The sequence below is a fragment of the Echinops telfairi genome, unplaced genomic scaffold (assembly GCF_000313985.2).
Source record: "Echinops telfairi isolate 266 unplaced genomic scaffold, ASM31398v2 ScPeMD7_44;HRSCAF=162, whole genome shotgun sequence".
NCBI lineage: Eukaryota > Metazoa > Chordata > Mammalia > Afrosoricida > Tenrecidae > Echinops > Echinops telfairi.
Genome location: NW_022103942.1, coordinates 7,192,764 through 7,212,184, shown reverse-complemented (window position 1 = coordinate 7,212,184; position 19,421 = coordinate 7,192,764). Strand labels below are relative to the sequence as shown.

Genomic DNA, 19,421 nt, shown 5'->3' with positions numbered 1-19,421 from the left:
TCAAGTCCTTAAAGTCTGATCCTAGGCCATAAGTCCCTCTCCATACTCACATAGCCACATACAATAAGGCAGACTGCAGAAAGATTGCAGGCTGGTGGGTATAGAGTCCTGTGGATCCAAGGTCATTAGAAATATGGCCGAGCAGCTGCAACGTCGGGGTCAGTGTCAAGCAGAAAGGCAAAGGGTCAGAGAGACAGTGAGAGCAGTTCCCAGAGTCTCCCTCTCTTGCATCAGGCTGCAACTTGATTGACAGGGTTGACTCCATGCTTAGCCAGGAATGTCTAGTTGACATAAAATCATCTAACTACCAAAAAAACCATTGTGGTCATTTGTGTCTTAATGACCCAATTCTTACTGTACAAACTTTCAGATATTACCACTACACATACCAATCACAGCTACCATGGACTGAGCATTTATGCTATACCTACTATTGCTCTAAGTGGCTTTTATAAGCATTATTTCATGTAATCAATTTAATAACGCTTGTGAGTTAGAACTGACTTGATGGCACCTAACTACTACAACATGATTTAAAGACGTATTATCTCTGATCTGCAGATGTGGAAACTAAGGCCCAAAGAGATGAAGTCATTAACATGTTCAAGGTCACTCTGTTTTTAGTATTGATAGAAATTGGATTTGAAAAGAGCTTTGTCTGATTCTAAGTTCCACACTCCTAATTGTGTCACTGCTCTTTCACTCCACTACATTTTCAGCTTTCAGTGAGATCCATCAGTCTTGTAAAGTGCTTCAGTCGTCAGCGCTGGACTAGTAAAGCATTCAAGGAAATGAAAGTAAAGGCTGTTTTGTCATTTTCAGTCGCTGGATGTGTGCTTGCCAATAACACAACGTAGGGCGATGCCTGCTTCTTGTAAGCCTGACCTGAATGAAGATGACAACTGAGCCCCCTGAAATATTTGTAACCAGATTCATCCATTTCTTAAAGCCTAATCGGAATAAATGAGAGGTCTTAGCATCTATATGAGTTGATGTTGTTGTTGTTTTTCCCTTTTTTTCAGGGGGATGCTTTTAGTTTTGTTTTGTTTTCCTCCATGTGGCATTCTTAGTCCACAGGTCTCAATTGTTAATTATGCACAAAATGAAATCAGATTGTTATTTATATGTTTCAGATAGGCAATAGAGATTTCCCATTAGGTTGTTGAATATATTTTGCAGTAAATCTTCAAGGTATTTTCTTTAATAGTTTGCTGCTTTTGTACATTTTACTGACTCTTGAAAAACAGGTATACCAGTAAAACTGACTTTTTTCCCCAACAAACATATTTCTTACCTTGTATGAGGTGACCACCCAAACACTTTCTCAATTAGCATCCTTTTATCCGAACTCAGTCTTGAACAATGACAGAATATAAACAACTTGGCATTCCCAACCCTAAGAAATGATGATTGGTGATTACTTTAGAAAGAGTTAGTGTTTTAAAATGTTTCCTGAGGCTTGACAAGTGTAAAGTGTTGTTAATCACAGTAAATTGTTAAAGTTTTGTTGTTGGTTGTTGTTGTTGTTTTCCTATTTTCACCTTCAATGTGCCCTTGTTGTTCATAATCTTTTAATCTGGGTATTGCTTTATAGGAATAAGGAAACAAATATAGCCCTCCCCTTAAAAAAATCTTTTTCCCTTCTACACTTTTAGGAGTTTTAAAATGGCTTATCTTTCACTCAGGTAAAACTGAAGATTGTTGATAAAAAACCATCCTTAAGATTTTCCTTTCTCCCCTTTTCCCCTAAGGCAAGAGAATTAAATAGGCATGCGTTTCCTATCCCTAATTTCCTAAATCCAGAGCCTATGATTAAAATCAACAAAAGGAATATTGTTTGTGTACCTATTTGTTTGTTCTTCCAGCATGAGACCTTTTCATGAAGACAGATTCAGTGATATCAGGACAAATATCTTACATCTCAGTCTGGGTTGCTTGACAAATATATGCCGTTGCAGATTCATTTATTTTCATTAATGCCAAACGAGAGAAATTATTGCCCCCTTCAGCTGTGGTCTCTTTAGGATTCCACATGCCGTTTCAAGATGTGTGATTATTTGTAGTTAAATCTATGCCCGAAACATCAAAGTTCTGAACTAATGAGCCTCTTACTTGGTCTGTTTCATTCTTTACTAGACCCACATTCACGCGCTGCTAGTGGTACAAGTAGGAAGCCTCCTTCTTATATAGAAATGCAAGCAATTTGTACATATTCATTTGTCCATTAGTGATTCTTTGATATCAATCATTGCCTAAACTTATCTCATCCCACATTTTGATCAATTTAGATTTTATATACAAAACATTTTAGTTTTTACTCTATTTTCAAGAGATCATAAAGAATGAATTACATGACAAATGCTACAGATATAGTATGAGCTTCAAGTTCAAAAACCACATTATGCCCACCAATGATCCCTATCAGTATTTCTCCTCTTAAAATGTGGTTGAGATTTGGACTTTAAAAAAATAATTTCTACTGTCTTCATCTGATGATCTTAGTCTCACAAAGGTTCTTGTAAAAAATCAGCTCAGCCTCGGTTGTAAGGTTGTCAGATGTATTCAATAAAATTATAAAGTACTCAGTTAAATTTAAATTTCAAATACACAATGAATAATTTTTATTCTAAATGTTGCATTTTTTAGCATGTGTGTATCCCATATGTTATGTGGGATACAAAGTGGCTCAAGAGTTTTTTATCCTATGTTTTACCTGTAGTCTGTATGCCAAACAGTCCCAGATGATTCTAATATTTATGGAGCTATGTCAGCTTGGGCCGGTCACTTAACCCACCTCAACCTATGTTTCATCATCTGTAAAGTGAGAGCAAACAATACTTAAGTTGCAGGGGGTTTTGTTGTTATTGTTTTTAAAATAAGGATTTGAAAGACCAGTTACATAATAAATGTGTAGCTATTTGCAGAGCAAGCCAATAGATTCAAAGTACACTGTCGGTGACTGTTTACCAGATCATTGGTTTGACCAGTAATACAAGCCTTAACTTCCTTTCTCTCTTCTGCTACTTGCCTCCTCTTTCATGTTATTTTTCAGTGATTCTACAGATTGTTTTAGTATCAAAGCCTAAATATATGTTGCCTATCTACATTGTTTTTCCTTTTTTAGTTTTATTTCAACCCTGTTTTCCTCAAAATCTATTTTTAAACTCACCAATATACCTCATTTGACATGTGCATTTTAGTGATCTCATTTACATCAATCATCATTGTCCAGCCATCATTCAAAATCAATGCCAAATTTCCAATCATCAAAAACAGAAATGCACTGCTTCCTATACAACCAGTCTGTCTTTGCTTATCCCTCCTGCCCCTAAAAATGTTTGATCCCTGTATGTTTTTTTATTCTAAGTATTTCACATAAGTGAGTCCATCCAGTATCAGTCCTTCTGTGACTGATTTATTTCACCTTGCATAATGTGTTCAAGGTTCACTCATATTGTGGCATGTGTCAAGACTTCATTTCGCTTTGTGACTAAGTAATCTTCCATTGTATGTATATACCACATTTTGTTTATCCTTTCAGCCACTGTTGGTTATTTGGGTGGTTTCTACCTTTGACTACTGTAAATTGGCATATATGAGTATGTCTGTTTACATTGCTGCTTTCAGGTCTCTTGGGTATATTCCTGAAAGTGGGATTGGTGGCTTAGTAGTTTTTCCTTGGAATGCTAACCACAAGGCCAGCAGTTCAAAACCACCAACCATTCTGCAGAAGAAAGACAGTTTTCTATTCATAGTTCCAGCCTTGGGAACCACAGAGGCAGGCTGCCCTGCCCCATAGGGTCACAATGGGTCATAATCAACTCAATAGCAGTGAATGAGTGAGGCTTTGAACCGAAAATTATTTTACTGTGATACAATTGACATATTTACAAGGTTGTGCAAATATCACCATGATTCCAGAACATTTTGATCACCTCAAAAAGAAACATATTCATTATCTGTTTTTTTCCCAATCTCCTTTTCCCCATCTTTTTTTAATGGTCTCTACAGATTAGCATATTATATTTCATATAAGTAGGATCAGACAATATGTAGCCTTTTTGTTCCTGATTATTTTCCTTAGTGTACTCTCATACTTTGTATTACTGAAAGGTATTCCACTGTATTATAGACTGAATTACATCCTCCCAAAATTTGTTTTAACTTGGATGGACTATATTTCTCAGTATTCTGAAATTATCCTCCATTATGTGTTCTGATGTATCCTGTGTATTATAAATATTCACCTACATGATGTTAAAGAGGCAGAATTAGGGATAGTTATTGGAGATTAATGCCAAGCTATATTGAGATCGCCAGTAGACACGAGGCCTACGGATGTTGAAAGGAAACAAACACTTTCTCCAAGCTCTATTAGAGAGAGAGAGAGCCTTCCCCTAAAGCAGCCCCGTCCACTGTGAGAGGATAAATAGTATTTCCGTGATGGCAGCACCAAATAACTAAGTCACATGGTAGGATTATACCACACTTCGTTTACTTATTTATCAATTGATGGATATTTTGGCTTCTTTCCACATTTTTGGCTACTACACGTAACTAAGGCTGCTATGGATATTTTTGTGCCATTTATTTTGTGGACATGTATTTGAAATTCTCTTGAGTGTATACTTCGAAGTGGAATTACTCTGCCATGCAGTAACACCATGTTTAAAATTCAGAGAACTGCTGAGCTATTTTTCACAGTGACTGCATCATTTTATATTCCCACTAGCAATATTGAAGGATTCCAGTTTCTCCACATTGTTGCTAGCCCTTGCTATTAGTTGTCTTTTAGGTTACAGTTATCTCAAGTGGTATCTCATTATGGTTTGGCTTTATGCTTTCCTAATGGAAGTATTACTTTATAATGCACGGTGAACAAATTACGTGCATGAAATCCCCCTGGTTATCATTGATGGGGCAGTTTTGCTCCATATGTGACATTTAAAAATCTGTGGGTAGAGCCGAGGGATGGTGCTAAACGTCATACAATGTACAGGGTGACCTACAACTAAGCCTAGTCCAGCCCGGATGACAATAGTACCAAAGCTGAGAATCCTTGCTCTACACGTATGATTTGATTATTCTAATTCATCTCAAGTGGCAGTTTTTTAATTTTTCTATAGAAATCGGATAATTTTGTGGTTTTAGCATAATGCTAGGGATAGTAGCCTAACAAGGACAATAGAAAACAAAGGTACCAGTAAAGGTAGAGGCATTGAGACTTTGTAGGATGAAATCCATTCTTGCAAGTCTGGAGATATGTGGAAGTGTTTTCAAGGCTATTTTAAACTATTATGTCTTTTAAAATTAGGGAAAATATAAAATACATGTATGGGGGCTTCAAAAGGTTTGTGGGAAAATGCCATTACCTTTTAATTCCACTTGTACGGGAACTTTTTTTAAATCGTTTTATTAGGGGCTCATAATCCATACATACATGAGCCCCTTATCACAATCCATACATACATCAATTGTGTAAAGCACATTTGTACATTCATTGCCCTCATCATTCTCAAAACATTTGCTCTCCACTTAAGCCCCAGCATTAGGTCCTCATTTTTCCCCTCCCTCCACACTCCCCACTCCCTCATGAGCCCTTGATAATATATAAAGTATTATTTTGTCATATCTTGTCCTGTCCGATGTCTCCCTTCACCCACCTTTCTGTTGTCCGTCCCCCAGGGAGGAGGTCACATATAGTTCTCTGTAATTGGTTTCCCCTTTCCAACTCACTCTCGCTCTACACTCCCAGTATCGCCGTTCACACCACTGGTCCTGAAGGGATCATCCACCCTGGATTCCCTGTGTTTCCAGTTCCTATCTGTACCAGTGTACATCCTCTGATCTAGCCAGATTTGTAAGGTAGAATTTGGATCATGATAGTGGGGGCGGAGAGGAAGCATTTAGGACCTAGGAGAAAGTTGTATTTTTCATCGTTGCTACATTGCAACCTGACTGGTTCGTCTCCTCCCCGAGACCCTTCTGTAAGGAGATGTCCGGTGGCCTACAAATGGGTTTTGGGTCTCCACACACTTCCCCCATCATTCACTATGGTAAGATTTTTTGTTGTGATGATGCCTGATACCTGATCCCTTCGACACCTTATGAACACACAGACTGTTGTGGTTCTTCCATGTGGGCTTTGTTGCTTCTGAGCTAGATGGCCGCTTGTTTACCTTCAAGCCTTTAAGACCCCAGATGCTATACCTTTTGATAGCCCGGCACAATCAGCTTTCTTCGCCACATTTGCTTATGCACCCATTTGTCTTCAGTGATCGTATCATGGAGGTGAGCGCACAATGAAAAATGATTTTTTTTCTTTGACGCCAGATAACTGATCCCTTCGGTACCTCGTGATCATACAGGCTGATATGTTCTTCCATGTGGGTTTTGTTGGTTGGCTACTCTATGTACCCCTGGATTTGGTCTGGCACCTGCCATACTACCTGGACCATACCCCTAGAGTGTTTGTATACTACCGTAGCTTTTTCCCTGTGCCTCTTTTGCATTTACCTTTTATATATATGGAGATATGCTTCATGTGTTCATCGCTGCTTTTTAGTGATGCATAGTATTCCATTGTATGTATGTACCATAGTTTTTTGTTTTTTAAAAAATTATTTTATTGAGTGCTCATACAATTCTTATCACAGTCCATACATACATCCATTGAGTCAAGCACATATGTACACCTGTTGCCCTCATCAATCTCAAAACATTTGCCCTCTACTTTAGCCCTCAATATCGTTTGTTCATTTTCCCCCTCCCTCCCTCTTCCCCTCCCTCCTGAACCCTTCATAATTCATAAATTATTATAGCTTTGTCATAAGTTACACTGTCCGATGTCTCCCTCCGCCCCCTTCTCTGCTGTCTGTTCCCCAGGGAGGAGGCTATACTTAGATTCTTGTAATTGGCTCCTCCCTGCCACCCCACATTCCCTTCACCTTCCAGGCCTCGCCCCTCTCACCACTGGTCCTGAAGAAGTCATCTATCCTGGATTCCCTGTGTTTCAAGTTGCTATCTGTACCAATGTACATCCTCTGGTCTAGCCAGATTTGCAGAGCAGAATTGGGATCATGATACAGAGGGGGGAGGAAGCATTAAAGAACTAGAGGAAAGTTATATGTTTCATCATTGCCTGTCTATCAAAAGATATAGCGTCTGGTATCTTAAAGGCTTGAAAATAAACAAGCGGCCATCCAGCTGAGAAGCATCAAAGCCCACATGGAAGAAGCACACCAGCCTGTCTGACCACGAGGTGCAGAAGGGACCAGTTATCAGGCATCAAAGAACTAAAAATCAGATCAGTGGGTGCATACCTTCCTGATACAATCACTGAAAACAAAGAGGTGCATAAGCAAAGGTGGTGAAGAAAGCTGATGGTGCCTGGCTATCAAAAGATGTATCATCTGGGGTCTTAAAGGCTGGAAGACAAACAAGCGGCCAACTAGCTCAGAAGCAACAAAGCCCACATGGAAGAAGCACACCAGTATGTGTGACCACGAGCTGTGGAAGGGATCGGGTGTCAGGCATCAAGGAACAAGAAAACATGTCATTGTAAAGGTGGGTGAGTGCAGAGTGGAGACAACAGAACACCCCCTGCTGAGGGGTTTAGGGGAGGAGATGAGCTAATCAGGGTGCAGGGTACCATAGTTTTTTAATCCATTCATCTGTTGATTGAAATTTGCGTTGCTTTCAACTCCTTGCAATTGTGAACTGTGCCGCAATGAACATTGGAGCACAGATGTCTGGTCTTGGTTTGTTTCTTGCCTCTTCTGGGTATATGCCCAGTAGGAGGATTGCTGTGTCGTAAGGTAACTCAATTTCCATCTGTTTGAGAATTCGCCAAATCGATTTCCATAGTGGCTGTACATATCTACAGGTCCACCAGCAGTGGATGAGAGTTCCTGTCTCGCCACAGCCCCTCCAAAACGTGTTGCTTTCTGATTTTTTGAATTGGGCTATCTTTGAGGGTGTTAGATGGTATCTCATAGTTGTTTTGATTTGCATTTCTCTGATGGCTAATGATCAGGAACATTTTCTCATATGTTTACTTGCCATTCGGATTTCAGACTCTGTGAAACTTCTGTTCAGGTCCTTTTCCCACCTCCTCAGTGAGCAGTTAGCTTTTCCCTTATTGTGAGCTTGCAAGGTTTTGTAGATTTTAGTAATAAGGGCTTTGTCTGATGTTTCATTGCTAAATATGTTTTCCCAGTTGGTGGACTCTCTTATTACTCTCTTGGTGAATTATTTCTATGTACACAGGTGCCTTATCTTCAGTATGTCCCACTTGTCTATTTGTGACTCTTCTATGTTTGTATCCTTTCCTATTTCTGATACCCTATGTATTCCCTGTGCCAAGGTTCTCACGTTTATCCCAATTCCCTCATTTATGGCCCTAATTGTTTGGGGTTTTTATCTCAAGGTCTGTGATCCACCTTGACTTTATTCTTGTGCATTGAGTGAGGTAAGGGTCTTGCTTCATTTTTCTGCAGGTAGATATCCATTTTATCCAGCACCATTTATTGAAGATGGCATCTGCTTCCCATTTAATATTTTTTGGGACTTTATCAAAGATCAGTTGCCTGTATGTTGATGTTTTTATTTCTGGGTCTTTAGCTCTTTTCCATCGGTCTGAATATCTGCCATTATGCCAATACCACACTTTGAGTACTGTGGCTGTATAGTACTTGCTAAAGTCAGGTAGAGAAAGCCCTCCCACTTTGTCCTTCTTCTTGAGGAGTTCTCTGCTAATTCTGGACTTGCCCCTCCATATGAAGTTGGTAATCTGTTTTTCCAATTCTTTGAAGAAGGATGGTTGTATCTGTATTGGGATAGCATTGAACTTATATAGTACCTTGGGCAGAACTGACATCTTTACTATATTGAGTCTGCCAATCTACGAGCATGGGATATTCTTCCATTTGTTGAGGTCACTCTTGATTTCTTGAAGTAGTGTTTTATAATTTTCCTCATTTCATTCATGTTGTTTTAAGTCAAGTCAAGGACCTCAAGAGCTGGTAGAGAGCCAAATCCTCAAGGCAAAGTGTTCAGCCTGTTCATGCCAAGGTTTAGGTGTCTGAGTTTCTGGAGGCTGCTGATCTGTGTGGGCAGCTCCTCAATCTGGTTATTAAAGAAGCTGAGCACTTCCAAGTTCTTCAGTTCTGCTACATTTGGTGGAACCGTTGTTAGCTTGTTGTGACTGAGCACCAGTTGAGTGAGATGGGATAAAGAGAACAGGCTGTTGACATCCAGCATGTTGGAGATGCCCCGGTCACTCATGTCCACTTCCGGCTAGTTCTTCTCCCAGCTCTCCTCCACCAACTTTTTCAGAGATTTAGACATGGTCGCCGAGGGCAGCACCTAACAGCTGGGAAGGCAGGGTTCACAGGTTCCGCAGAACCCACTCAGGCGGCTGTCCAAGAACTATTTGACACTTCCTCGTGTATATTTATTTCCATATAAATTCCCCCAGGCAAAGCCTTGTTGTTATATTCTTGTTATTGAATCATTTTCTGAAGAGTTTTTGGAACAAAATAGCTTTTTATGAAGCAGTTTGTACATGCTGTGAAGTATAGCTAATCAATCATAATGAAAATAAATAAAAGAGTAACTTGATGGAAAGGACTTGCAGTTGATAAGGCTCTGCGTTAGTGGCTTGTCTGAACTCAGAGAAAGTCAATATTATTATTCCAGTTAATCATTTTACACCAGCTTTCTCTCATTGTGTACAGGAATGTACTAGTTTTCTAGATTTCCACAAAGTCTTTCCAAAATAAAACAGACAAGAGCTTGAAATATGCTCCTGGATTTATAGAGTTTGTGGCATGTAAAACAATATTAGAAGTGTAGTTATTTCTTCTCTATGATAACATTGCCTGTGTGTCATTCCCCAAATCATTTAAATGTAGTCAATACCTCCAGCACCATCACCATCATCATCATCGACTAAAGCTAAAATATTTTGACCATAAAACCTCAAACTCTGTCCTATGTACTTCCTATATGTTTCTCATTTCCACCCATAACAACCCTACAAGATGTTTTCAGGACCCCCATTTTACAGATGTATAATAAAAGTATCAAATATTTGATGAGTCATGTTCATATTAAATCTCGTGCATAAAGAATATTTCATATTACAAAAGTGGAGAAAGTGCATTTATGTGAAATCTGTAAGATTGGTGTCCCTAATTTTTTGAGACCCCAGATAATAGCAGTTGAGTGTTAAGTTATTTCTAATTTTTGTTTTCCAGAAAAATATTTTAAGATAATTTATCTGTTTCTCTCAAAATTATATGTACCTGCCTTGAGGCCTTCCCATCTCTATGTATTAATTGCTAAATTATGAAACTCATTGTTTAAGTAATGAACAGATTTTTATTTACTTTTTTTATATATATGCAGGAGGCAGTGAAAGAAAACAATAAAAGAAGGGAAATGGAAGAAAAGACCAAGAGGGCCAAACTTGCCAAAGAAAAGGCTGAACAAGAAAAGTTGGAACGCCAGAAGAAGAAGAAGCAGCTCATCGATATGAACAAAGGTATGCAAGAATTTCTACCATCTAACAATATGATAAATTCCATATCGCACCATACACTCTGCAGAATACCTGCACCTAATTTTGAATTGTTTGTAAAATGAGTAATTGCCATATTACTGGTCAAAAATCCACACTATAGTTATTTGTGTTGATTTTTGACTGATCCTATCGCCATTTCTTATCACCTGATACTAAGGACTCAGGAGTTTTGATAGCCAAGGCCAGTTAGAAAGTATAATGTTGAAGTAGTCTTTCCCCTTCTTTCTTTTACCAAATTTTATGACATCATATATTAGGGTGCGGTGAGGGTAGGTGAAAGTGAAATAAAAACTTAAGGGGAGATGAATGATATGTTCTAAATTTCATTATGTTAGTTCATGTCTATGAATTAGTCTACTAAGGGTACAGCAACAAGTCATTTCAGTTAAGAGCTCACAGCACCACCAGAGTTCCTCTGCAATTTCAAAGCATAATGGATATTGATGGAGCCATGGTAGCACTGGGTTGACAGCCAAAAAGTTGATAGATCAAATCTACAAGGCACTCCACAGCAAAAAGATTAGGTGTCTGTTTCTATAAAGATTTACAGTCTTGGAAACATTATCAAGCATTTCTACTCTCTTTATATGGGGCACAATGGATTAGATCAACTCTCTGGTAGTGGACTTGGGGTATTTTAGATGTTACAAGCTGAAAACATTGGGAGGAACATCTTTTTTTTTTTTTTTCAGTTGCGAGACTATGTGCAAAGTATTAGTGCGTCCTTATATTACATGGTAAGCTATTATGTTGTTTAGCAGGAATGACTGTGTACTGAAGGTGGGTTTGTTGTTGTTTGGCTTTACTTTAAAAAAGGCAAGGGGAGAAGAAAGTGATTGAGACCAATTTCTGGTATGAAAATTTATGAATGAAAAATCATATAGCCTTTGCCACTTAAGGGAAAGAATTTTGAAACAAAACCTAGGCACGATAATATGATTGATTTGGAAACCCACTGTCAAAACAGGAGCCTTGGTGGCAAGGTGGTTATGTTAGTCTGGGTAGACCAGAGAAACAAATCCATGGACATACATATGTGTATAAGAAAGAGGTTTATGTACAAGAGCAATTTAACATTGATAAAACATCCCAGCCCAGTCCAGATCTAGTCCATAAGTCTGATTTAGCCCATATGTCCGATATCAATCTGTAAAGTCCTCTTCAGACTCATGAAACACATGCAATGAAGCCAAATGCAGGACAATCACAAGCCAGTGGGTAGAAAGTCTTTGGGTCCAGTAGCATTGTAAGCACCTCGGCGCTGGCAAGGGTCTCTCTGTGGCTTCTCCAGCTTCCGAGGTCTGGTTGCATCCATGTGGCTTGTCTTCTGCAGTGTCTCCCAGGGAGTGGCAGAGAGAGAGAGAGAGAGAGACATGCCTTCCACCTCTAAGGAGGAAGTACCAGATTTCCCAGAATTCTCAGGAGAAGGCCATGCCCACAAAGGAGTCTCACTGGCTATCTTCAGATTGTCAGCCTGGACTCCATCCCTACACTCTTAATCCTTAAATTGACACACAGTGGTTAACACTTGACTGCTAACCATAGGGTTGGTGGATTGATTCCATCAGCTCCTCTATGGGATAAAGATGTGCTAGTCTGCTTCATTTAAGATTTACAGCTGTGGAAACCCTGTGGGGCAGTTCTCCTTCGTCCTCTAGGGTCCCAATGAAGCAACTCAATGACAATAGGATTGTTTTGTTTTATTATTAAAATGACAGTAGGAAAACATTGCAAGCATTTGTATCATATCAACCATGTGCCAAGCTCTAGTATAAGACTTTTAAATGTTTTAAATCAATTAATACCCATGTTTCTCTATGTAGTTGTTACTATGGTTATCCTTTTATAGAAGCAGACACTGGGATTCTTATAAGTTAAAAATGTCCCTATGATCCCAGAAATACGAAGTGCTAGCACCAGATTTTCCAAGGCCTGGTGGTGCAGTGTTAAGCACTTAGCTGTTTGGGTAAGTTGGCAGTTTAAACTCACCTATTAACTCCATAGGAGAAGAACCTAGTATTTTTCTCCTTAAAGAGATCTACTCTCTTGCATGGCAGTCTCTATGAGTGGAAAATTGACTCCACAGTGCCTAAGAAGAGCACCTATATTCAAATCCATGTAGTCTGGTTATAGAATTTTTGCACATCCCCATGCCTCTGGCAAGGCATGCCTTGGTTAAGGGTGATGATGATAATAATAACTACACTGAGAGCACAAAACCCAGTGCCACTGAGTGAGTTTCAACCCATAATGATCCTATCTAGGACTTTTGAGGCTGTATATCTTGACTGAAGCAAATAGAATCAGCTTTCTCCCTTGTAGTGGCTAGTGGGCTTGAATTGCTGACCTTGGGGTTAGCCATTCAATGCTCACCCAACATGAACATGATGGCTCCTTTTAATGAGAATAGCCCTGTTAAAAAGCGATATCATCTCAATTTAAGATGGAGACAGAGTCTCAGAGAAGTTAGATAGTTTGCCCAAAGTTGCAAAGACCTTAATAGGTAGAACCAAGATTAGAACATGGTCATTTCACAGCCAGAGTAAATTTTAGTTAGTAGTGTACTTTATTCAAAAGTTTGTACACTCAGAACTCATTGACATCAAGTCAATGTCAACTCATAGCGACCTTATAGGACGTGCTACAACTGCCCCTATGAATTTCCCAAACTGTAACTGCTTATGGGAGTAGAAAGCCTCTTCTTTCTCCAGTGGAGCAGCTAATGGATTCAGTTTATTAATCAGTATCAATCGCTCTGCAGTAATACCTATTTAAGAGCACATCTAAGATATTTCTATGCCTTAAACTTTATTCTTCATATCTGTAAAATATGTAAAAATGTCAGGCTTTGACTATAGTTTGTTTTCTACCCAAATAAATAAATATGACAATTTTCAGGGGAAAATAAGAAGCAACCTTATATAAATAGCCACGGTAAAATATAGTATGAACACAATTTGTGAAACAATCCTTATAATTAGGATCCTGAAAGTCACTCTGTTAGTAAGTAGATGCTAGAGCGCAGCCTGACAATCTATGTATGTTGGAAGTTATCATTGAAAAGGTGAGGGAGGCAATAGAAAATACTGAAAGTTAACCACCTTGCATGGATAGAAGAGGACTGGAAAAAGAGACTGGAGAGTTATCAGGGAACAGGTTGTACACCTACCTCTGTGCTTTGCTGAGGGTCTACCCTGAAAGCTATGGGAAGCCTATAAATGTTTATAAACTGAAGAGTGAAGTGCTCAGGTATGATTATTTCAAAGATCATTGTAAAGAAACACAGAGAATGGATTGGAAATAGAAAGGCCCGGGCAACAGAAGTTATGAGGATAATGTTCTTGTTAAGACAGGAGCTGATGGTGCCCTGCGTCCTTTTCTGGAGTGGCTATGGGTTTAGGGATATGAAAAAGAAGGCACTAACAGATCCTGACAACTGATTAGATATGAGAAGTGAGGGAAGAAAGCACTGGGACAGGGGTTACCTTTCACAGCGAAGGAAAACTTCAGGAATAGAAAGAATTGGTGGGTAAGGTTATAATTATTTGTATCATTTTACATATATTTCCTTTTTCAGGACTGGAAATTGTGTCGATAGCCATGAAAGTCAGGAAATAGATCTGGACTAGATACACTGACTTTTATATCATTGATTTTTATTTCATGCTTCAAGTTGAGGGTTTAAATGAGGTCATTGGCACAAAGTGTAAAGCTATTTTGTCTCAGGATCATTTATACTCTTAAAATTATTGAGAGGAATAAAGATCTTTTGTTTATATCGAATATATCTATTGACATTTGCCATCATTAGAAATTAAAAGAAAGATCATATAAATTATTTACTTCCTCATTAAAAATTGCAATGATAAGCCTGTTAACATGAATGTCACTTTAAAATAAAAGTCACTATTTTTTTTTATAAAAAGAAGAGAACCTGTTATAACTCTCTTCAAAGTTTGGATTAATAAAAGGCCTTAATTTTCCTGCCTGCCTGCTTCTGCATTCAACTGAACGCAATATTAGTTATCATGCAGTTTCTGGAAACTCCCATTCACACGTATAAAACAAAGAGAGGAAAAAGATGAAACACGGTATCTGTGTTATTATGAAAATAGTTTTGACCTAGCAGATCGTCTGAAAGGGTCTCAAAGATACTCCGGAGTGCTTCAGGGCACATATTGAGTATCTCTGGGATTAACAGTCAAGACAGATGCTATACATTTTTTTTTGCCAGAAAATTATTTCTTTCCCACATCATGTGGACAGCCTTAATATTTTTCAAACTTTCAGTATTTCCCTAAAAGTATTCTTCTAACAGAAAATCGATCCTATGTTGTCATTAAATACTCTCAGATTGGTTCTGAATCATTGACTCTGTGTCCAACAGAACAACACGCTGCCTGGTCCTGCGTTAGCCTCATAATCGTTACTCTGTTTGAGCCCATCGTTTCCTCCACTGTGTCCTTCCGTCTCTGTGAGGCTCTTCCTCTGCTTTACTGACCCGCTACTTTACCAAGCATGATGTCCTTTTCCAGTGACTGGTCTCTTCTGATAACATGTTGAAAATATGTGAAATGATGCCTCACTTTCCTTACTTCCAAGAAGTATTCTAGTTGTATTTCTTTTTTTTATTGCTTTTTGAAAAATCATTTTATTGGGGGCTTGTGCAATGCTTATCACAATCCATACATATATCCATTGCGTCAAGTACATTTGTGCATTTGTTGCCATCATCGTTCTCAAAACATTAGCTTTCTACTTGAGCCCTTGGTATCAGCTCCTCATTTCCTCCTCCCTCCCAGCTCCCCCTCCCTCATGAACCCTTGATCATTTATAAATTATTGTTAATTTCTCATATCTTACACTGTCCGACATCTCCCTTCACCCACTTTTCTGTTGTCTAGTTATATTTCTTACAACATGAATTTGTTTGTTCTTCTGCAAGGCCATGTTACATATTATAGTCTAAATTTTCATTTGACAAGAGTTGGTTAATTTGCTTTTTAAATGTGAGTGAAGTCGTTGGATAACCAAATGAATAAGTTTTTGTGTTAATGCTGAGCTTAGTGATCTGAACATGAATCAAAACGAACTTTAAAATAAGCATTTTTTCTTGTGTGTCTTTTGAAATTTTCTCCATATATAGACCAAATAATAAGATGTACAAGCTGGTCATAGACTTGTGGCCCTCGTGTTATAAATACATTATATTGTAGTATTTTTTTACACTTGAAGTGTATGTGTGTTGATACTTACAAAGTATAGGCTTAATTTAAAAGATGAAAAGATGCAGAAAAGGATACATAGCAACTGAGTTGGGTGTCAAGATGGAGTTGTGTCGAAGAGTTTCTCAGAGTGTGTTAAAAAAACACGCTGCTGTGAAAAAGGTAGAAGTTAGTTGCAGGCATTCTGAGAGCATGAAAGGAAACAAGGTAAAGCCATATAAATGGGAATCAATGAGACATAAAAGTCTACAGAAGACATGAGAATGAGGTACAGTCAAAATGTGGTTTAAATAACTTTTAAAATGTCCAATTAAGCTGTTGATTGATTGTCATTGTAAAATACACATTGTATAAAGAACGTAGATATAGTTCATACACTACAATGGTGGTACATACCATTAAAACTAGGAATTTTGTCTACAACAAAGGTTTGGAAGTAGAGCCTCAAGGTAAATCTAGTCACTTTGAAAATTGCCAACAACTTTAAGAACTTCTATTTTATCAATTAAAAAAAAGCCTGCCATGATCCCATCCCATATAGCTATTAAGTAACAATAGTAAGATATATTTATCTAGCATGCTAAATTATATACATTCATCAAGGGGAAATGTCTTAGAATTTAATTATTCAGAGGAATAATAGGATAGAGCAAACAAAAAAAGATTATTTCTTCTAATCTCAATGTGATCAGTTGAGCACAGAATTAAGTAAAGATATCATGAAAACGAAGCAGCTAGAGAATTATATCTTTCAAGTTAAATCCACAAAAATTCTATGTTCCAAAGCTCCATTCTGAGGGAATTAGAGATCAGAAGGCTAAGGCCATGATAAGAAATTGTATTTCCTTAATTTAAAGGAGGAAAGACATAATTATATGTTAAAGAAACAGCCATTTTGTAAACTGTAAGTTTTTAATGACTAAAAAGTTATTAAAGCCTCAAACTGTAAAAAGTAAAGGCAAGTCTTAACTTGGACACTTACTAGCTTTATAACCTTTTTCTTTTTCTGTATCTCATTATGCCTCCATTACCTCATCTGTAATATAGGATAATGACATTTACATCCTACAGTGTTAGTGAAGATTAAATGAGATAATTAAGTGCAGTATATAACAGTGGACCTAGAATATATTTGCCACTGTTGCTAATGAAAGAATTGTTTTTGCTTACAGGAGAATCTGGGGGAAAAGTGCAAAACTTAGTGATCTTTATAAAGACCTTCTCATTTTGCCTTCGAAGTGAAACAAAAGTCAAACCAGCAAGCAGTAAAGTGTGTAGTCAAGTGAGGATTGATAATACAGGTTATTTTCTCTGTAAAACTATCCACAAGTATAAATCAATGAGCTAAGACTTCATTACTACAGTCTGTAGACCTATCAGTTAAGTTAGACCCTGAGAACTGGTTAAGCAGAGAAGAAACTAGTCAAGTCAAAAGGAATGACATCAGCAACGGTGCATATTAGCACATAAGAAATCAGCGCTTATATAGGATATGTTTTGTGGAAAATACATCAAAATGATTAAGGGTATAGGTCCTAAGTTCAATTCCCAGCTCAAAGACTTTTTTTCGTGTTGGTTGCCATTGATTTGGCTCCTGATTCACATGGATACCATGCATACTAGAACTAGCAGCTACATTTTACCATGATTGGTTGTACATTGGATCATTGTGATCCATAGAGTCTTCATTTGCTGACTTTCCCGAAGCAGATCACAAATTTGTCTTCCTAGTTTATCTTTGTCAAGAACCTCTGCTGAAACTTACTCAGCATCATAACAAATTGCAAGCCTCCTCTGACAAATGGTGGTTGATGGCCATGCAGTGCAGGCCTGGTATTAAACCCAGCTTTCCCATAGAGAAGGTGAAAATGCTACCTCAGAAACACAAATGCCTCACTGCTTCACAACTTACTAGGCATCCCTTCTTAAACGAGTTCTTTCATCTCTTTGTGCCTCAATTTTCTTACAAAGGGGAATAATATTAATATCTGCCTCATGCTATTGTGAAAGCTAAATGATACAATCCATGTAAAATAACAAGTTCTAATGTCATTTATACTCTAGTCCAGGGGTCAGCAAAAAATTGAGACAGAGGAGCTAATCCTATCCCTCACAATTTAAATTTTTTGCGAAAGCCATAAATATATTTTTTCAGAAGTAAATGAAATCACCATTGTCTGAATAATATATTTTACAATTTTTCAATTTTCCTTCAGAGCCATATGAATGGACCCAAGGATTATGTATGGCCAGAGAGCCACAGATTGCCAACCATTACTCTAGCCTTTTTATGAACTGATTCTTAACGTATTAGGTCCTATCACCAAACCAAAAAGCAAACTCACAGCTATTGAGTCAATTCCCACTCGTGGTAACCTGATAGGATATGATAGAATTGTCTCTGTGTATTTCTGAGGCTATAGCTCTTTAGGGGTACAGAGCAGCTAGTGATCTCAAACTAGTATTTCTGTAGGTGTTACTCCTAGAGGAGAGTTTGGACTGGAAAATTGTGGGCAAGGTGAGATAGAGCCAGACTGTCAAGATCCTTTAAAATCACATAGGGAAGTTATGATGAGATAGGAGAGCTAAATTTCTTAAAGGAATTTGTTTGAGGATTACTCAAGGTAGTGAGTCAGAAGAACAAGAAAGGAGAGGTAAATGCAAAGTGGATGTACCTGGAAAAGGACAGTGAAAGGTGAAGAGAAACATTAGTTCTAACCTGATTCTCTCTCTGGAGGAGTTGAAATCTGTGGTAGTTTTAAGATAGTAGCAGGAAGGAGAAAATTCTTAGGAGATTTTTTTTATTTAAAGGAAGGGAAGTTGTAAGCAACAGATTCAGACTGGCAAGCGACATCTTTTTTTAAGAACAGCATATTTTATCAACAGATAACTATATTTTTCTGTGTTTTGGTTTTTTTTAGCTTTGTATTCCTCCAGTCAACATTTATTGCACCATTTAACAAATAATTAAACTTAGGACATGCATAGCAATATACTATTTATTTTAATGTAAAATGGAGAAAGGTAACTTAAATGCAACATGAGCATGTGCTAAATAAATATACTCTATGTTTGCAATTGTGTGAATCCTTTATATAATCTATGTTTACCACCTTTTGATTGTATTGGTATAAATAATAATTAACTTAGAAACTCCTAAAAAAATCAATGAATTACATAGGTAGAAAAAACCAAATATTTGTAGATGTTAACAGTATTAACTGCAAAGTCTTGGAAGAAACAATAGAAAAGAAATATATTTGAAAAAACAAAGCTAATGTTTAGAAATTGCAAATCCCAGTCAGAGTATAATGTGATTATTATTTAATCAGGAACACTTTAGATCTTCCTTATAGAAGATTATGTGGGAATTAAAATTGCCTATTTACCTCTAGTATGATAATAAAGAATGAGTTACCTTAGAAACTATGTCAGATTTGAAGACAAATCAGTTTTTTGAGTGAGAATTAGCTAATCTTGATCAATATACCTAAACTTTTAAAATATATTGCTAAAACTTGATAGCAAGTTTTCTATCAGTCGCCAAGTTTTAAAATGATGAAATCTTATCAGCAAATAAATTATAGATGAAAATAGGATTTATAATCTGG

The 19,421-nt window shown here is 37.6% G+C and overlaps 1 protein-coding gene across 2 annotated transcripts in view; it reads left to right on the top strand.

Annotated features, from left to right (window-relative positions):
- DIAPH2 (diaphanous related formin 2) overlaps positions 1–19,421 on the top strand; it is a 982,643-nt gene that overhangs the window by 731,616 nt on the left and 231,606 nt on the right. For both annotated transcript variants that reach the window (XM_045290573.1, XM_045290572.1), the window contains one exon: positions 10,411–10,546. In XM_045290573.1, the coding sequence (XP_045146508.1) occupies positions 10,411–10,546 (136 nt within the window). The remainder of the gene's footprint in view (positions 1–10,410; positions 10,547–19,421) is intronic.